The 19,614-nt window shown below is 44.1% G+C and overlaps 1 protein-coding gene and 1 long non-coding RNA gene across 3 annotated transcripts; one reads left to right on the top strand and one right to left on the bottom strand.

Annotated features, from left to right (window-relative positions):
- Window positions 1–969: 969 nt before the first annotated feature.
- LOC309352656 lies at window positions 970–3,404 on the bottom strand. The gene is made up of 2 exons (XR_014161397.1): window positions 3,175–3,404; window positions 970–2,472 (listed from the first exon to the last, which is right to left on the bottom strand). It is a non-coding gene; the product is annotated as an uncharacterized lncRNA (long non-coding RNA).
- Window positions 3,405–3,422: 18 nt separating this feature from the next.
- Window positions 3,423–6,742, top strand: RASA1 (RAS p21 protein activator 1). 2 transcript variants are annotated; one of them, XM_081881287.1, is made up of 2 exons: window positions 3,423–3,871; window positions 6,388–6,742. In XM_081881287.1, the coding sequence occupies exons 1-2, from the start codon at window positions 3,429–3,431 to the stop codon at window positions 6,422–6,424; spliced, it is 480 nt and encodes a 159-aa protein (XP_081737413.1). In that variant the 5' UTR covers window positions 3,423–3,428; the 3' UTR covers window positions 6,425–6,742. The 2 variants fall into 2 exon arrangements, with proteins under 2 accessions (XP_081737413.1, XP_081737412.1); XM_081881286.1 differs by having other exon boundaries at window positions 6,385–6,742.
- Window positions 6,743–19,614: the final 12,872 nt, after the last annotated feature.

The following is a 19,614-nucleotide window of genomic DNA, read 5'->3' as shown; positions in this document are numbered from 1 at the left end:
AGTTTTCTTCTGTAAAACACACATTTGGTGGTACCCACAATGGTTCCCAAATGTGCCCCTGGGCCCAGAAAAGCTTGGAGACCCCTGTTGCTATGTATTTTTTAATTTTTGTGAACTACATTATTTTGTGTATATTATTGGGCTACCATATATGTTATAGAGTGAACATTTTTGTTTTAAATTAGGTGGTGCTGGGTTTGTTGGAAAGAAAAGTGCGGCTAGTCAGTTAATATTTTACTTACTTGAAATATTTGTTAAACTGTCTTTCATCATAACAGACTTTGCTGTGTGAATCAATAAATCATATTCTGCAACCAGGCTAAAGTTGGGAAGAAAGAGAGAAATGAGTTGGGTTGGTGCAAATTGGCTGATTGGAGAGGGGCAGGTGGCACTGGCAGTTTGCAGTTTAGACACATCGGTGGTCCTACACTATGCTGACCTCCACATTACCTGTCTCCTCTCCTTTGCAGTAAGTGGCAGCAACATGACTGCCAGAAAGTTGCAGCTCCACCCCACTGGGTGAGCCACTTCTGAACCACTCTATTAAGCCAAAGCAGATAATAACCAAAACAGTTTTAACAACAGTGAAATGTTAAGGACCAGGGAAGACCTGGGGGAAATGGTGTACTTTAGGCATGTGCCAAAATGACATCACTGTGGCACCAATCTTGTCATTTGGGAGAGGATTCCATAAATGAGGTGCAAGGGCAGAAAAAATGACTTACTTGGTGCCACAAGATGTACCCTTTAGTAGACTGTGGCAGAACCAAGGGGGCCGGTGAATCAGTAAATAAATGTATCCACACTGTTGCCTGCGTGCCGATACCATACCTTTGCAGTTTACATAGTGTTTCTAAAATACCTATTTTTTGATTCCTTTAAATTGCCTTAGGGGAAATAACTGAAAATGAAGACAGACACAATACCATCACCACTGTACTCAGAAAAAACACAGTATTCATTCAAATACTGTATATGTAACGATACCCTCTTCTTTTTAATGTGTGAACTCTGTTGACACTGAAGAAACATAGTAAATGCCAACTTGTGTTGCATAATTTTTGCAGTGTAACCAGAATACTAGATGAATTTGAAATTTGCCAACCTACAAATTTTATTTGCCTGATCCTCCTTCCTGCAAAATCTGCTACTGCTCTTATAAATTGACAGTTATTTTGTTTACTAAGCAGGGCAACAGTTAATCTACTGCGACATCTGTCATAAAATCTAACACTATCTAGGTCAGACAGCATCTAACACATCAAAAGGAGACAGGAAAGAAAGAAGCATGTTGCTGTATTGTGACTGTCCAGCTTCTTCAGTTGCCCTTTCTTTTAGCACTACAGTTTGCATGTGTGAACACTGGCCCATGCTTTTCTTTATACAACTGTACTAGTTATGTACTTAGGAGGCGGAGTAGAAAAAAATAAACGTGTTTGAAGTCACAATATTTCCCCTGCAATATTGAATATTACATGTAATGTTTCAAGGTGCTGTATATCAACAAAGCTAAAAGTACTGAGATTATGAGTCTACTGCGCTACTGGTGCAGAATAAACTGCATATGTATCCATCTGCAAACACACACAGATAGAATTTTCAGAGTACAAATTTCATCCCCATGCTTGTACCAAAACAGTAATATGCCAGGCGTTTTCAAATCAGTACTTTTCCTCCGTTCATGTAAATTTACAAATAAGCATCAAATTAACCCAACTGGAGAAAATAATTCATCTTCTAGGTACAAGAACAAGTTCTACAGTGCTTCAGATTTGTGTCTCCCTCCACTATTTCTCAATTTTCTTTGTTCATGCCCAATTAACTTTTTAATTGTTATACGAAGTCATAATTTAATCCTGAGTATAATGCAGGTTTTGTTATTCTTGTTAAGCTTTAACGTTGCCTATAAAATATTCTTTTCTTGTGCAATTATTCCAATAGACCAAAAATCTAATCTCCCAACCCTGCCCTATTTTGAAGAGTTGCATGTTTGGCAGTTCTGTTTGCGGTTTTGGAATCATATTCCTCTTTCTTTTTTTATCTGTACACAAAATATATTGAGGAAATGCCACTGCTTAGCAATGACAGGGTGCATCTGGAATGCAATACCACTTTCCACCCCAATTTGCTGATTTTAAATATGCATCAAAAATACAAGGTGTGGCATTTGGAGTAGTTTCTGGGTCAGGCTATTCAGGCAAGAGTAGAGATAAAAGAAGGCCTTTAAATACTTTCAGTCTGAAGATACATGAATGAAATAAGCATCATAAAACAGCTCCCAGTGCAAATCAACCTCAAGAATACTATTTGAGAGCACTAATTAAATCTAGTAAACAAAAATGCTAGATAATAGCACAATGGCCATCTAAACTCCAATAAAGTTATTTATTCATGGATGTTGATGTATAACGATAGACTCGGAGGTACTTCAGACGATATCGGTTCGAATACTTGGAGATGCTGTTGACTTTCCTAGCAGGAAAAAACAGAAAACAAAACACAGTAAAAAATAATCTTGTGATATCTTTTTTAAAAAACCGTTTGAAAAACAACAACTGTGGGAGGCAGTTTTGCGTACTCTAGTCTGCTTCATGCATCCATGTGCTGGCGGGCTCGACTCCGTGAAAGCTGATGCCTACAAAGTCTTTTTCAGGCTGCATCTACTACGGCCAGCAAGTTTAAATGGGAGCAAACCCCTCTGAGCGCAACAGGAGTGAACTTCGGAGTAGACGCGCGCAGAGGGTCGCGCAGCCGAGTCCCTCCGCCTCTTTCGCAAACGTGTGATGAGTTCCGGGGCCGTCAAGGAGCCCTGGCAGCACTGCAATGTGTGTGTATGTGTCATAAGGACAGGCACCAGCCTCGCTCGACCTCCTGGCGCACAAGGCAGAGCGCGAGGGAAGGAGAGAGCGCTACCTTGCCGAGCCGCCTCCTTCCAAAGAACCTTCGCTTGCGGAAAGCGGCCAGCACCTTCACTGGAGGGACAGGCGCGCATGCGCTTTCCGAACAGGCGGCGGCGGCCTGAGGAGGGGGGTTAGCGGGTGGGGGGTAAAACGAGGCGGCGGCGACAGTGGCAGCCGAGGAGCAAGGGAGGAGCTGCCCCCCGTCCGTCCGTCCACCGGGCGAGCGCGTGCGAAGCCGTTGAGGAGGAGACGAAACGCCGCGCCGGGTGTTTACCTCAGCGCACTGAGCGGGCGGCGAGGTCTTTGGGCGGGCGCTCCCATTGTTCCCATTCAGCGCCTCAAGAGGCGGCGGCGGCGGCGGCTTTTCCTGAAGCTCCTCCCCGCCGAGGTAGAAGGAGGCCGTTGGTCCGTCGTCCGCCCCCCCCCCTCCCGCCGCCTCTCTCCCCCTCTGTCCCTTTGTCGCCTCCTCCCGGCCGCGCGCTGCCTCAGCAGCAGGGGCGGGGAAGGGGTGGGGCGAGCCGGAGCAGCATGATGGCGGCGGCCGAAGCGGGTGGCGAAGAGGGCGGCTCGGGAGCGGCCGGAGAGCCCAGCGGGCATTGCCCTCCCGCCGCCGCCGCCGCCGCCGCCTCACGGAGCAACAAGAGCGCCGCTGCCGCCGCTTTCCTGGGTAGCAGCTCGGGCCCAAGCGGCGCCTGCCCCGCGGCGTCGCTCCCCTCGGTGGGCTCCAGGCCTGCCCCTCCTGCGGAGATGTCCAAGGGTCTGTCTCCGCCGGCGGCGACCCCGCTCCTGGAGGGCGGCGGCGGCGGCGGCGGGGGTACCGCGGCCGGCGGGTTCCCTCCGCTGCCGCCGCCCCCGCAGCCGCCGCTTCCGGCCGGAGGGCTGAGCACAGTGGACGAAGGCGACTCGCTGGACGGGCCCGAGTACGAGGAGGAGGAGGTGGCCATCCCGCTGAACGCGCCCCCCACGAACCAGTGAGTAGCGCCTTCTTCTCCTTCTCCGCCTCTCTCTCTTTTCCCCAACCCGATCCCCTCTCTCCTCACCTCCTCCCCCCCCCCCAAAAAAAATCCCAGGAATGGGGATCCGGCTGATTCAGCCCCGGCACCGCACCCAGTTGTGAAGTCGGCGTTGGTGCGTGTGTGTCAAACTCCGGGCAACTCCTGAAAGTTTCCCTGTTGCGCCCGCCTCTTTTTCTCCTCCCGCATCCCCTTCGAAGCAGCCTCCTCGGTTGGCTTAGTCAGCTGCCTGCTTTCTGCTTGGAAAAACTGAGAACTTGGGACTAAAAAAAAGCCTTTCCCTTCTCCCTAAAATAAATACTAATAATCGACTCGCCACCAAATATGGAGGCTGTCCTTCAGAGCCCTCGAAAGCAGTGCTTTTCTTCTTGAAAAAATGAAAAAGTGCCAGTTACTCGCCATGAAGTTGTTACAGTAAGTGCCAGGCTTCTAACCAGTGCTTTTTTTTCTAGGAAGAAAGGCTACTGTATTGCATACCCTTGAGTACCCCTAGAAAAAAGGCACTGCTCAAAAGTGCCTCTAAGTGCACATTTCCCAAAAGTGTGACCATATTTTTCACAACCGTTTTCTCTCGTTCGATTATCTTCATCCCCGCTCCCCATGCCGGACACATCTTTAATCTTGATCCTTTTCTGTTTCTTTTTACCTTGCCAGGTACTGTGGTACCTTGGTTCCGAAACAGCTTAGTTGTCGAACAAATCAGCTCCCGAACGCCGCAAACCCGGAAGTAAGTGTTCCGGTTTGTGAACGTTTTTCAGTAGCCAAACCTACAGCCAATCGGAAGCCGTGCCTTGGTTTTCGAACGGTTTCGGGAGTCGAACCAAGATACCACTGCACTCCTTTATTTACAGCTATAGAAAATATTCATACCCTGCTATCCTTTAGTACATAGGAAGGTGCTTCTGCTTAGGAGCAAGTTACCATCGCTTCCTGGCTTTCTAAGCCCTATCTGGAGATGCTAGCAATTGAATCCAGGACCTCCTGCACACAAAGCATTGTCATTGAGCTTCCTAGTTATGGCAGAGAGAGACTCTTTGCAGGTGCTTATATATGTTAGAAGAAGAAGTTGTAGCTATCAAAATTCCTAATTTGACATAACTGTCAGAGGTAAAGGAATTCTGTCATATTTTGTATTTCTGTGGTCACCCTTTTTGGTTTCTCTGAATGCCGTCCTTTTAAAACGCATTAAAAATAGTGCTGATGCGATTGGCACAGACTATCATGACACAGCCTGTCTTTTCAGACACTTTTTACTCAAATAAAAGCTGAAGTCCACAATATATACATGGGGGGGGGGGTGTTTGTTTGAAAATAAATGAAAGGGAAACATCAACATACAGTGGTACCTGAGGCTACAGATGCTTCAGGTTACAGATGCTTCAGGTTACAGACTCCGCTAACCCAGAAATAGTACCTTGGGTTAAGAACTTTGCTTCAGGATGAGAACAGAAGTTGTGCAGCTGCGGCGCAGCGGCAGCGGGAGGCCCCATTAGCTAAAGTGGTGCTTCAGGTTAAGAACAGACCTCCGGAACGAATTAAGTTCTTAACCCGAGGTACCACTGTACTTCAAGAAATTCTAAATATGCACACTCAAGATAAATTTTAGGTGTTAGTTTTAACACCCTACAATAGGTCTTCAACCAGTGCTTCAGAATCCACAGGTGTGTTGCAGCAAAGCTATTACTGCCATTTAACCCTCAGTGAAGCCTTCTCACATTGGCCTGGTCTGGTCCAGCCTTGCTCTCACCTTCCCACTCCCTGGTGGGAACATGCTGTTTAGCTTGGAAGGGGGCTATTCATATTATTTCTGTAATTTCACTGAATCACAGAGATTTGTGAGAGCAGTGGCAGACTTTGAGCTTTAAAATTTCAGCAGTGCCCCGTGTGATGTCAAAATTTGGCGCCACTCACACACACAAACACACACTCCAACACACAAACACTCCAGTCTGGAAAGGAATTCCTGTTTCTACAGTTTTATTGCTGGATTTCTTGAGGAATTTACTCTAGTAGTAAGGCTTATTGGGTTCAGCCATGGCAGGGCTTTTCCTTTTACTCCCATGTTAAAGTGCATGAATAGGGATTGTACTGTTGTCACTTGCAACCCAATTCTTCCTGTGCTCTTCTTTGGGAGTAACTTCCCCTGGGTTCAGCCATGGACAGAGCTTTACTCTCAAATAAGTGTGCACAAGACTGCAGTTTAATATTCAGTGCTGATTTGGAATGCAATTTGGTTTTATTGAATTGCTTTTTTAAAGGAATTGTAAAATGCCAAGATTTTGCAAACTAAAAGGAATAAACTTTATTTTTTTGGAAGTACAACTATATGTTACTTTAGTGTGGGAGAATCTGAAGAGTAGTTTCTTCAAACATCGTCATCCTACAAAGGGGCAACAGAAAACAGCTGTTGCCTCTATTGGGCTCTGGGGATGATGAATTTTTCCAAGAATTTTTGTTCATTTTTACTTCAGCAGGTTGCCATTAGAAGGGGGCAAGAGCACAGAGGGGTGAATTAAAGTGTAGAGACACAAGCTGGAAGAAAGGGAGCAGAGTGAAAAGGAATGTGAGATAAAGACAGAAAGGTATTACTAGCAAGTTAAAGTAGAATAGGGTGAGAAAAAGAATGGGTAGAAATGCAAGAAGGAAGGGAGAGAAAAGGGCAGCAGCGAGTCACAGAAACGTAAAGGAGGTGGTGAAAGTTATAGGAAGTGATAGAAAGGCATAGATGGTATGATGACCTGCCCTCTTGCTCAGTTTCAACCACAAGCTTCACTGAAGAGAAAACCACCGGAAATCAAAGAGGATACAACTACTAAAAGAGTTCAAAAGTTTTACCAATAATACATGAAATAATGGTTCGCTTGTATTGAAAAAATAGCATTCCAATGCTGTTTTTTGTTGTATCTAATATATGGTGAGGCGTTAACACTTAAGTGGATGAATATTGAATGAATGTAATACAGTCCCCTCCCCTCCTCTCATGTGGCCACTTGGAGATGAAAAATGGATTTTCCTTCCATCTTAAACTAACCTCAGAAGGTTAGCAGAAGGGTTGTAGCTCAGTAGTAAGGCAAAAAGTTCCAGGTGCAATACCTGGCACCTCCAGTTAGCGGTGGGAGGATTCCTGTCTTGTACCCTGCAGAGTCATTTCCTATCAGTGCAGAGCTAGATGGACCAATAGTGTGACTCATTATAAGGCAGCTTCCTGTGTTCCTTTGTTCAACTATGGTTTGTTGAAATAAGTCAGCTGCATAGACCAAGATTTGAAGTTGGCTTGTTTTAGTACAGTACAATTAAGGCTTGCTGCAGTCTGCCTGGGTTTAGATAATAATGCTAAACCATGGTTTGTTAAAAAATGGAAGCAAAGGCTTCCAGACTCATTGCAGTTTTATTGGAGGTGGAAGAGAGAGGGGCCGCTGATGAACCACAGTCATTCACATCACGATAAGCCATTGTTTCTTGTTACATCTGAATGCATTCAACATGGTTCATTGACAGGTTATGTAAACTACCACAGTTAGATCAGTTTCTAGTGAAAGTTGATAACTGACTGTAATCCAGAGGTCATTTTGAAATATATATCTGTGTGCATTTGTTGCCTTCTTCAGGCATTCAGATCAAGTGTATATGTTTCAGGGACTGGGCAGAGGAGGAATGGTGGAGACCACCTCCCCAGCCTGACCCTTCCAGAGAAGAGGAAGACAGTTCAGAATTAGAACAGGAGTTTGAGGGAGGTCGCAGCTCAGAGGCAGATGAGGGGGAAAGCTGGGAAATAATGGGAAAGGAGAAAGAAGAGGAATCACCAGGGGGTGACAGCTGATGGACACAGTGTCTTTAGAAAGCATTCTAGACCCCCACCCCTCTCCCAGAACCCGGCGAGCCTTGAAAGTAGGAGAGCAAAGAGCTCAGAGACAGAGGGCCCTAAGCGGCACACATAGAGGAGGTGATGACAATGTCGAATGAGGAAGTGGGAGAAAAGGGGGATAGAGAGTCACTTGGGACGATGCCATTATCCAAGATGCTGTGTTCCAAAACCTCTCTCTGTAAATATTGGATAAAAAGTGGATGGTTAGAAACTTTTCCTTGTCTTTGTACAGTTCTGGTGACTGGCCATAGGAGTTGCTTGCAGCCGTCTGACAATATGTAAAGTAAATACAGGAGGCAGATGGCTACAAAGATTAGCATGCTAGCCTAGCTCCCATCTCCATGCCTGTCATTTTGGGACTCATGGAGGGTGATCTTCTGAAATAGGGTCTCCTGTACCTCTGGAGGCACTCTGTGTGCTTTAGAAAGCTGGCAGCTTCCATTAGCACAGGAGACCCTCCAAAATGCAGAGGGTAATTGGAATATTGACAGAAGAGCAGTTAGCTAGTTTATCCCCACCCTGCACTGCATGTTTACGCCAGTGCTTCTCAAACTATCTGATGAGGTGGACAGGAAAACATCACCACCACCGTGAAGAGATTTAAACATTTTCCTAAGTAGCTCACTAAATATGGGGATTGAATGGCAGGTGCCTTGTCAGGTTGATGGTTTTCACACCAATCACTGCTGTTGTAAAGGATCACTGTGCCCTCCTTTCCCTCTGACCTCATTGCCACCTCCACTTACCACCTGCAAGTGAGAATTGGTCTTCTTCATGCATCTGTTGAAGTTGATTCCAGTCCACAAAAGCTGATGCCATAATGACATGTGTTAGGCTTTCAGGTGTTACAAAACACTTTGTTGATTTTCCAGGAAGTATGCGCCTCTAAAACATACCGAACCATTAATGCTTCTGCATGGGAAGTGTGGCTTAATCTCTTACTGTCAGTTCCATGGCTGCTCATGGGTATCACAGTGCCTTTGGATCAATAGCATTGGTTTACAGGAGATCAGTATCATCTGGCTCCATTACAAAGGCAAAAACTAAAGTGCAAGCCCCCACAGCTCATTAGATGTATCATACGCTAGACAACCGATGAGTAACCCAGGAACTGACATTAGAGCACTCTTTGGTTTCAATTGCCAGTGTGTTATTTAGTCCTGATGAGGCAAACGTGCTTCCAGGTTCTGGCCTCTTTATTAGGTCCTATTATATCTGACTTTACATGCTAAAGCTTTCTTTCTGCACCCGGATTAATAAGATTGGTTTCAGCTTAAGGAAATAGTAATGGAGATGTTTGCGGGCTACATGAAACATTGCAAAAGCCCTGACAGATGTTTCAGATGGACAAAAATTGTATATTAACATGCTACGCACAATGTCCTTAATTGTTTCACTTCTATTCATGGTTTCTTCTCACTTCCCACCCCACTCTGTGTCCCACTTTGTCTGTTTAATGTATGATGCAACATCTCCCTGTTTGTGATTTTTGGAGTATGGAATTCTGATGGTTTTCACATCTATTATTTCCCCCCTCCAAAACAGATTGAGAGGCAACTACCTCAGTCCTTAACTAGTACTTCTTGTTTAGGGGTAATCCAATGACAATTAAGATGATGATTAAAAACATTTTTATCTTGCTCTTTGGCAAAAACAAAACAAAATCCCAAGAAGATTTACAAATATAATTGATAAGGCAATTTCTGTCCTTGGGTTCACAAGCATTACAGAAGAGGAAAAGGGACTGAGAAAGGGAAAGTTTTGGCACTGCTTCTTAGTTACTGAGTTCTTGTAGTGACCAGCTGGAATGGAAGCATTTAGAGAGGAGGAGTCAAAAGTTGCTGGTGTTTCAGCAGATTTAACAGAGAGTCCCTGAAGTTTCCTATTTCCCTCTCCTATAGCCTCATGGAATGGATAAACCAACAGACAAAATGCATTGACCAGGCAGGAGTCTTATTTCGTCCCAGATGCCGCTGTTTCAAGATTGTGCTCAGGTTGCAATGACGTTTAAGACCTTCCTCTAAAATACCAAATGTATACTGTGTGCAACTGTGGGATTTTCTCTCTTTCCTCTGTATGGATTTAGCCTAACTTGGGGTAATCTGCGCCTCATTCTGGGAGCTGGAGTTTCCTGCATTTCTATTTAAATTATTCTAATTATTCCTAAATTTGTATCTGTACATAAAGCCACTGCACGGAAATGTGTGTTGCCCTTTGTCTCCTTGGCTGGTGATGCAAATCTGCATTCTTGGCATTGAGTCTGTGGCCTCTCTACCTAGAGGGATGAGGTGTGCTCATTTCCCTTCGTATTTTCACAGGCATAGTCAAAGTGCCATCCCACATCCTGGGCTACTTTTGGGAAGCCAAGTCAAGTTACGCTACTGGCCAGGAATACATTTTACCAACTTCCACAAACTTCACCCCTTCCCTAAAAAGGAATTTTACATCGCTTTTAACTGTTTTTAATATTGTGTTTTAATATTAGTGCTGTGATTTAATTGTTGTATGGTGAAGGGTGGGTTATAAATTGCAACAATAATAATACTGTAATGCTGAATGTTGCGAGGCTCAGGGCAGACAAACAGAAATACTTCTTACATACCACATAGTTAAAATAAGCAGCATTTCACCCTTGTTGCAAACTGAATGCTCGAATGGGGATGATGCTACATCATGATGAAGAATCTTTCTAACTGGGCTAAAGGTAAAGGGACCCCTGGCCATTAGGTCCAGTCGTGGCTGACTCTGGGGTTGCAGAGCTCATCTTGCTTTATTGGCTGAGGGAGCTGGCGTACAGCTTCCATGTCATGTGGCCAGCATGACTAAGCCGCTTCTGGCAAACCAGAGCAGTGCACGGAAACGCTGTTTACCTTCCCGCCAGAGTGGTACCTATTTATCTACTTGCATTTTGATGTGCTTTCGAACTGCTAGGTTGGCAGGAGCAGGGACCGAACAAAGGGAGCTCGCCCCGTCGCGGGGATTCGAACCACCGACCTTCTGATCAGCAAGTCCTAGGCTCTGTGGTTTAACCCACAGCACCACCCGCCTCCCTCTAATTGGGCTACTCTGCATGAAATTAAAGCAGACTACTGCCCTTTGAAGAGGCAGCAAAACTGTTTGTCTCCGTGTGGAAGGAAGTAGAAGCCCCTGCCTGCTTCTCTTTAATGTCAATCTACCTCCACTGCCCTAAGCAACAAAATTCACCCAACACTCAAAGATTATTCTAATCTTTGGGTGCCATTTTTGCCTACTTGCCCCCCATTTCTGGAACAGACAAAAAAAAAGTCTGGGTGCAATATTTTGGACCACTAGTAAAGACATAGATACGCTTGATGTGACAAATGTTCAACGGGTATCACATTCTACCTGCCTTAGAACAATTTGAAGCAATTCACGTGATTGTGTTTGTCATTTGAAAAGTACAATTATCCCATTATAGCAGTGGTTGTGTGAAACAGTGATTGCAGCTCTATTAAAGGATCATACTTCCACAAAAGCTGGAAAGAAATTTACCTCCTCCTAAGCTGAAGGCTTATGAAGAAGGTCTTGTGGAAAACAGCAGTGCTTCTGGAGGATATGGAACATGACCCCCTGGTGACAATTTAAGAGACAATGTAAACACACTAGTGATTTTTAAAAAATTAGAAGGAGAATTTCATAAATGGCATGCCACCTTTAAAAAAAAGAGGAGGAGGGAACCCACCCAAGATCTCAGTGCAGCAAATATCCCGAGGACAGAGTGCTTCACATATGTCATTAGAAGGTGTGCTGGTGTGGTAACCATCTGTAAACTTGGCTCCAGGAGAGTTTTGCCCGGCTCCCTCCCTGTTAGCTCAGCAATTTCCCAGTGGTCAGTCTGTCTTGCCATAATCACATGCTGGCGCCACAGGCATGTTTCTTAACTGTACACTGTACCTTGTAATGAACGCATACTAAAATATACCACTGCTCCAGCTCCGGGACAGCTATGACCTCAGACTCAACAGCTCAACACCATGTTTGCTTATATAGTGTACCTGATAAAAAGGATGCCAGCTGAAATGAATGAATCTTTCTCTCTCTCTCTCTCTCTCTCTCTCTCTCTGTGTGTGTGTGTGTGTGTGTTTTAATGGTACATGGAGTATGAATTATTTCAGTTGCACTCCATTCTTAAATTACCTTTAAAATGTCAGCTGAATGGAAGTAGCCAGCTCCCAGAAAGCCACTGGTTGGGCTGCTTCATCCAGGATGTCTGAAAAAGTTGGAGAAGAGGAATTCCTGAAGGATAGCCACACAAGATTTTCCCCTCCCATAAGCCAAACTTTAGTACTTAAATTCTTAACATCCCATTTAATTATTTTCAGAAATGCTAAATAAACCGTTGTTCCCCATACATTGTTTAAAAAGGAGACGAAACAAATGTGTGTGCAGGAGAAGGAACACAGCAGGTTGACTAAAGTTCCTCAGTTGCTGCCATGCACATAGATCAATAAATTTATTAGGAGTCAAGCAAACTAGCCCATTTGATTGGCAACTTATTTGTTACTCATTTTCTTGCATTTCTATCCCACCTTTCCTTCCAGGAGCTCCAGAAGGCGTATATAGTTATCCTCTTCCATATTTTATCTTCAAAGCAACCATGAGAGGTAGGCTAGGCTGAGAGGCAGTAACTGGTACAAGATCTCACAGTGAGCTTCATGGCCAGGTAGGGCTTAGAAACCTGGTCTCCCAGGCCCAAGTTCCACAGTCTTATTGCTACATCACACAGGATTTCATTCCTTGTTCACTCAGCCCTTTCCATTGTTTCCATGCTTGTACTAGTATTATGACATGGTAGATACATGTTGGAATTTTCAAGTTATTCATTGGGTGGGCTTGGGCAAAGTGAAAGTCTCTTGAAAAACCAGGTAGGGGTGTTTCTCAAAAAATAAATAAATGGGGAGAGGGTTGCTGCTTACTTTACTTAACTTTACAAGGTGACCAAGGGGTTCCCGCCAGCTGCTTGCTTTATAACTTTTTAAAAAATCCCTGTGCTGGTCAGAGCAGTGCAAGGCGCTGTGAATCATCTCCGCTAACTGCAGGCCTCAACAGCCAGCCTCAAAGAAAGCAACAGAAGATTGGCCCTCATTTGATCAGGGGAGGAACTTTTGGGTGAACCTAGAGGGGGGATTTCAGATTTATCGCTTTGACATCAGATGTCAAAGCGATAAATAACTACCTGACATTCAGAAGACATCTTAAGGCAGCCCTGTTCAGGGAAGTTTTTAATCTGTGATATTTTAATGTATTTCTGGTTTTTATGGAAGCCGCCCAGAGTGGCTGGGGAAACCCAGCCAGATGGGCGGGGTACAAATAATAAATTATTATTATTATTATTATTCATCCAGTCCTACCACATAGGGGTTTCATAGGGACAGTGGAGAGACTGGATGGGTATAAGGGTAAGCTCTCTCTCTTTGCACTAATATGTTTGAATGACTAAGATGAGTACTGTAATCAATAGGGAACATGCTTTTGGGGGGCTCATCTGTACCAAATGCCTTTACAAAGCTATAGCACTGGGAACTGGAATTGCACAAAAAGATTGCTCTGTACAAACGGGAGGTGAATCGTGTCATTTGCAGACATAGGGTGATAGCTAGTCCTTTGTGACTGTTGTTTTGGGATGCCAGGAACTGAAACACGATCTGCATTTTGTAATATTTACAAGACCAGTCCATCTTTTCCTAGGAGTCCTAGCATGCTTAAACTAGGAACATTTCCAGTCCTGATGCAATTTGATATTCAAACTCTCTACACAGGCTGGGGTAGTTAGGCAGCCATGAAAGATTCTTACATTCAGTTTAAGTATTTGTGTGATACTGAAGTTGTAGGGATAAAACCATCATCTGCTTAGATCACTTCTTCGCATTTTCCTGGAGCTTACACCTAGGTTTCAAGTCTGTGTGGGTCTTTATGGGTTTGGGAACACAGCCAAGACACTTGTGAACCCTACGAACGGGCTCCTAGAAAGATGCACCCATTCCTTCATATGCAAAGCCTTTTCATCTTGAAATTCCCCATGGAACGTGGCCAGAAGTGCATACTATGAAATGCTAGAGAGTCCAGTTGACAGAAGTGTGGTCCCTAACCACACACACCAATAATAAATGAAAGAAACTATTTCTAAAAATTTAATTCAGACCATCTTTTCTTGCTTCAGAATAAGGCATGCCACAATCTGAGGCTGTCTCATATGACATAACAATGATTTACAGGTAAGAAACACATAAAATGCAGTCAATGACATCCATGCCAGCTTTGACAAGACACGGGTAGATTGCTGCAGCTGTTCTGCTGTGCTATACAGACGTCCAACATGAGCAAAAGTTAGACTCATTTTCCAAGCATTTTCCAAAGTTTCCCTACCTCCTCCCTTCTCCCAACCTTATGACTGTAAAAAGAGCCATAATTCACCAGGTAAGACTCTTAAAAGCACCTTGCATTTGGGTGACATTAGCTAGAGCAGCTGCTATCATAGTCCTGCTAGAATAACAGCTATTTATCATCAAAACACTTTTTTTTTTAAAAAAAGGATGAGAGTTTTTAAAGTACTGCATGCAGAGTATGTTTTACATAATAATTTCCTCTTGTTTTAATGGAATGCTTCAAGAGCAGATACATAGTTTATGCAGCACTGAATTTATTTCAGAAGTTATTTTGAGACCCTTTTGAGGCTGGTTACAGGGCGAGGCTCCCTGGGTGGGGCGTGCTGTGTGGTTCTTTGCCCTGGAAATGGTGACTTAGCAGAGCGGTTCATTTGGAACTGTAAGCAATGGTCAACTGCTAGGCAAAATTAAAGTACCAAAGCTGTAGTTTTCCTATTTTCCTTGCTGGCAACTGACTGTGGTCTCATGATAGCCTGCTTTGTCTTCTACAAATTATTTCCTGCAGGTACCACATGCTCAAGAGAATGAATCATGAGTGGCCAGTCTTGCTATATTTGATGTTAACATTTAATAGTTCAGATTTACAAAATACCGGTCATCATCAAAGTATTTCCCTACATAAGTACCAGTTCAAACATGGAGGCACATCAGTTGATTTTGCTTCTCTGGATTACTTTCCATTTGATAAGTACTAACAGCTGAGCATCTGAACCAACTAAAAGCCATTAGCCCCATACAGATGCTATGTTGAATGCATGCATAAAAAGGTGGGGTAATAATAATAATAATAATAATGCTTAATCAGCATTCAAGCAAGATAGAAAGAGCCAGTTTTGAGCAAAAGTGGAAGTATAAAGCATTCTTCTTGAACTACATGGCATTTCCCAAGAAATACTTCTGCAGAGCTTCTTCTTTTGGTATGTGCATCAGAACACCCGCCCACCTCTCCCTACTTTTAGGTCTTGCGCTTGACCTTGCTATGATGTCGTGTGTCATCTGTCGTTGGGACAGGGGCATGGCAGGAATTTTCCCCACTTGGCTGATTGGCTGGTGCCATTTGGGTTTCGCCTGCCATGTAGCAAACCATCACAACTTGTAAGGTTGCAAATAGGCTCTGGTTCAGGTGATAGGGATGGGAGAACGCTCTTGCCATCACTATGAAGGGTATTCTGTTAAAGGAATCCAGGGACATGATGGTTTGGTCAACCCCTGAGAGGGGGTTGTGCCCGTGCCTGAGTCCAGGGGGACATTTGGGTGGTGAAGTTAGCCTGTGCCCGGCTTTCCGCTGTTCCAGGTGTTCACCCTTGGCTGACCTATGCTGGATCCCTGGGTCAGCGCTACCTGCATGGCAGGGAGCTAGTCGAACCAGAGCCTATGCAACCACTCACTTGAGATAATCAGTAAAGTTGTGGCCTAAATTCTGCCAAAAACCAAACCAAAATTTGAGTCATGTGTGAATTTATTTAGGGGGGAGGTTTCTGGGTCTGAACACGCAAATATCACACATCCACATTCCACACTGCTTCACACATTAAACGCTTGCTTCTGTCTGAGACTCAGGAAACTTCGTGACAGGAAATGAGGCTGCCCTTGGGGGTAGCAACAGAACTGACGATTCACCGTGCTAGAGTAGATTCACAAAATGTTTAGGGGTATGCGTACCCCTATGTCCTCCCAGAAGAAAAGCACTGGCTTTACTGGAAAAAACAGCCATTTGGCAAGTCAGAAAAAGAGCTAAAAATGTGGCACAAAATGAAGGCCAGATGAGCCCTAAGCTGGAGAGTTCTTTAGTCTTGTTAAGAATTCTGTTTGTATCCTCAGAACTACACCTGAGTTTATTCAGCTAAAGGTGGGAATAAAAATGGTGGATAATTAATCTCTCCTTTTTATTCATTTAATTTATTTATTGCAATTATTTAAACCCCACCATATAAATCCTACCAACATGGCTTACAAGTAATATTCAATTACATATTTTAAAAATACAATAAAAATAGTAATGTAACAAAAGAACATCAGGATCCTTCCCATATGTCAATCTTGATGCAGCTCGTATTGGACCATTTAGCTCTTAAATAGCCCCCAAATAGTAGGAAAAGAGCCCTATCCTTGCTCCCCAACTTAAGATGTGAAAGGGCTTCAGGTATTCATCAAATTACAAGAGCTGGATTTGTTGGGTTGACCAATTTTAACTGCTAGAAAAATGACATGACAGAAAATGTTATATTGCAGAAATATGATATACACATAAGAAATATCCGAACCTCCAATTTCTCAATCAAATCCATGGATAAATCTACATTTAACATGTACGGTACATCCAGAAGGCTTCTTTCAGCAAAAGGAGCTGATCAGTATCTGCCATGCCTTTTCGTTTGACTATGAGGATAATTTATGGGTGACAGGAGCGGCTATGGTGATGTCCCTGATGAGTTTATTTAACCTGTAACACCTGAAAATGGGCTTAGGTCAGGTTATAACGCAGCTGATCAACTCCTTGATCACATTCAAGTAGATGGCTTTTTTGAGATGAAAAGTTGCTTAGACTGCAATGACCAGTGCCCTAAACTGTCTCCTCCTTTCTTTTTTTGGCTCATTCCTGATTTCTCCCGCAGCCCAGCTTGATCTGCCTTTCATTTTCTATTGACAGCAGCTTGATGAGGTCCGCAGCATGAGCTAATCTGTAGCACAGAAGTTACCAATATGCTGAAAAGTGTACAAGTGGGAGTGGGGGGGATGCTTACAATTACTTAAAAACTGCAGAGCACTAAGTGATGATTCCCCTTCCCCGGGGGCAGCCAGTTCCTTTAAAATGGCCAGTTTGATTCCCTGGTTTCCACCACACTGCTGCGTTCGGTGCCCACAGTGCCCTGACACAGAGACCACAGCTGGGCGTGGTTCCTCCCTGCATCAGCCACAGAACAGGGAAGCTATTCTTTGCTCGGTGACTCACGTTTCAACTGGCAAGCCAGCCACAGCCCTCCAGCAGATCTGAGCTACAAGCACTGCTGGCATCACAGCACTCCGCCCCCCCCTTCCCTCAAACCCAGGCTGCCTTTCCATTCTCGAAGGCCACCCCCACCCCCATCCCAGTTTAATAATAGCCATTGTTCCAACGTTAACCTTGAAAGTCTGGGAGAAAGGACAGCGAAGGGCGTCACTGTGTGCTATAATGAGCATTTGGTGCTATAGCAGGTGGGGAAGGCTTTTGGGATCTGGGCAGATTAGGAGGAGAGAGGGCTCTAGCAGATGTTGAAGCAGGATGATGTATTGCTGTTCACTCTGGGATTCAGACAATACCAGCACAAAAGTAGAACGAGGAAAAGCAGGGGGTGGATTGATCTCCGGGTTGGAAATCAGACATGGGGGGGGGGGGATGAGAAACATTTGCAGGGAGACAAACAAAAAAAGAAAAGGTCCAGTTTCTGTTCTCCCCATCCCCTTACATGTGCCAGATCTCTGTCTGAAAATGTGGCCTGGGGTTTGACTTTTTTTACATGGCGAAAGTCTCGTTACAGTATTGTTCAATTCCCTTTGGAGAGGTGAAGTGGGAAGTGTGGGAAATCTTTTTCTCCTTCCTTCCCTGACACAATATAGAAAGAGCCAGCATAACCTGGGTCAGGCATATAGACACGTACAAAGGCTTCGACCTACATTCCAAAGGTTAATGGCACTTAGAAATCCAAATTGATTTAGACAGATCTCATTGCATCTTTTCTAAAATCATTTAATGGTTTAATTCTTAGTGCACTTGATCCATGATAGTGTACAGTATCGCCTCTTAGTTAGGGATATCAATGTGGCCAGCATAGTATTGGAACAAACAGAAGATCTTTAGAGAGAAGCTTTGACCTTAGGCTGATCATCTGCCTTGTATTTTAGTCGTCTCTTCACCAAAGGCAGGTAGAGCTTCTCAGCAGGCCTTTGCCCCTATGGTCAGGTAAAGAGATTCAGACTGACCTTTTCGCTTCAAGAGGCAACGCAGATTAGAAGGAGACTCTGGAAGTCCATATCAGAAGCCAGGCTCTCAAGTTACTAGGTAAATTTTGCTATGTCACAGAAATTTGCATTAGATTACCAAAGCCTGCCAGTTTTGAGTCAGTCCTAATGGGATCCTTTGCCTCCTGAAAGCAAAGGATTTTTAGATTTAATTCTCACCCATGCAAATACATACACAAGCCAGCCTTCCCCTGGATTTGGAAGGAGGGATAAAAACATAGGAAGAGTCTTGCTGAGTCAGACTAAAGGCCTGACTACAATTCCATTAATAATGTGATTTGTAACCACGTTGCACATTAAAAAAATAAAAATAAACACCAGATGTGGAGGAAGGGGGTTGTTAGTGGCACCCAAGCACAAAAGGAAGGTAAATGTAAGCCTCCCCTCATCGGACACAGTCTTGGTGCAAATCAACACACAAACCTACTGGGGTAATTAATGTTAGAAAACAAAACCTATGAACAGGTGTCTATTTGCAAATACTAATCCTGCATGTGTGAGAGTTGTGTGTGTGTGATTTGCAATGCTGAGTATTTATTTATTTATTTATTTATTTATTTAATTTTTAAAAATGGAGTATGATTGCCAATCCCTTCATCAATGTAACATGTAGGGGTGTTTTTTCCTTTCCTTTTCTTTTTTTTATTGCATTTGCATCCCACCTTTTTCTTCAAAAAGAAAAAGAGTTTGGACTTGATATCCCGCCTTTCACTCCCCTTAAGGAGTCTCAAAGCAGCTAACAGTCCCCTTTCCCTTCTTCCCCCACAACAAACACTCTGTGTGGTGAGTGGGGCTGAGAGACTTCAGAGAAGTGTGACTAGCCCAAGGTCACCCAGCAGCTGCATGTGGAGGAGCGGAGACGCAAACCTGGTTCACCAGATTACGAGTCCACCGCTCTTAACCACTACACCATGCTGGCTCAAGGAGCTCAAGGTGGCAAACATGGTTCTCCTCCTCCTCCTCACTTAATTCCCACAACACCCCTGTATGGTAGGTTAGCCTGAGAGGCAGTCACTGATTCAAGGTCACCCAGGGAGCTTCGTTCATGGCTGAGTGGAAATTTGAACCAAAATTGAACCCTGGTCTCCCAAATCCTAGTCTGACATTCTAACCACTGCACCACACTGGCCCTCGGTTAGTTAGGCTCTCAAGGTTAGGAATGGGGGAGAAATTAGGTTCCGTTTGCATTTTAGTGTGAAATTACATGATCTGCATCTGCTGGGGGGAAATACTGGAACTGAAATACACCTACCCTACAAAATGCAGAATTCTCTGAATTTTGAAATTAAGTTTTTCAATCAAATAATGCATATGTTAGGAGAAAGTGTGTATGAAAAATGAGTATATTAGCGGCAGTGCACTCTGTTGCCATTGGTGTGAGAGTGAGTTAAAAATCTCAATAAAAGTCAATGGGAAAACCTCAGTGAGTC

Source organism: Podarcis erhardii (assembly GCF_964252035.2).
Source record: "Podarcis erhardii genome assembly, chromosome: 11".
Taxonomy (NCBI): domain Eukaryota; kingdom Metazoa; phylum Chordata; class Lepidosauria; order Squamata; family Lacertidae; genus Podarcis; species Podarcis erhardii.
This window is presented reverse-complemented; position numbering and strand designations above follow the sequence as displayed.

What these genes read in the sequence shown, in the direction of transcription:
- RASA1 (XM_081881286.1), top strand. Translation starts at nt 3,429, where the DNA reads ATGATGGCGGCGGCCGAAGCGGGTGGCGAAGAGGGCGGCTCGGGAGCG. An exon ending in AACGCGCCCCCCACGAACCA is followed by an intron (nt 3,872 to 6,384) that starts GTGAGTAGCGCC and finishes TTTTTACTTCAG; the next exon opens with CAGGTTGCCATTAGAAGGGG.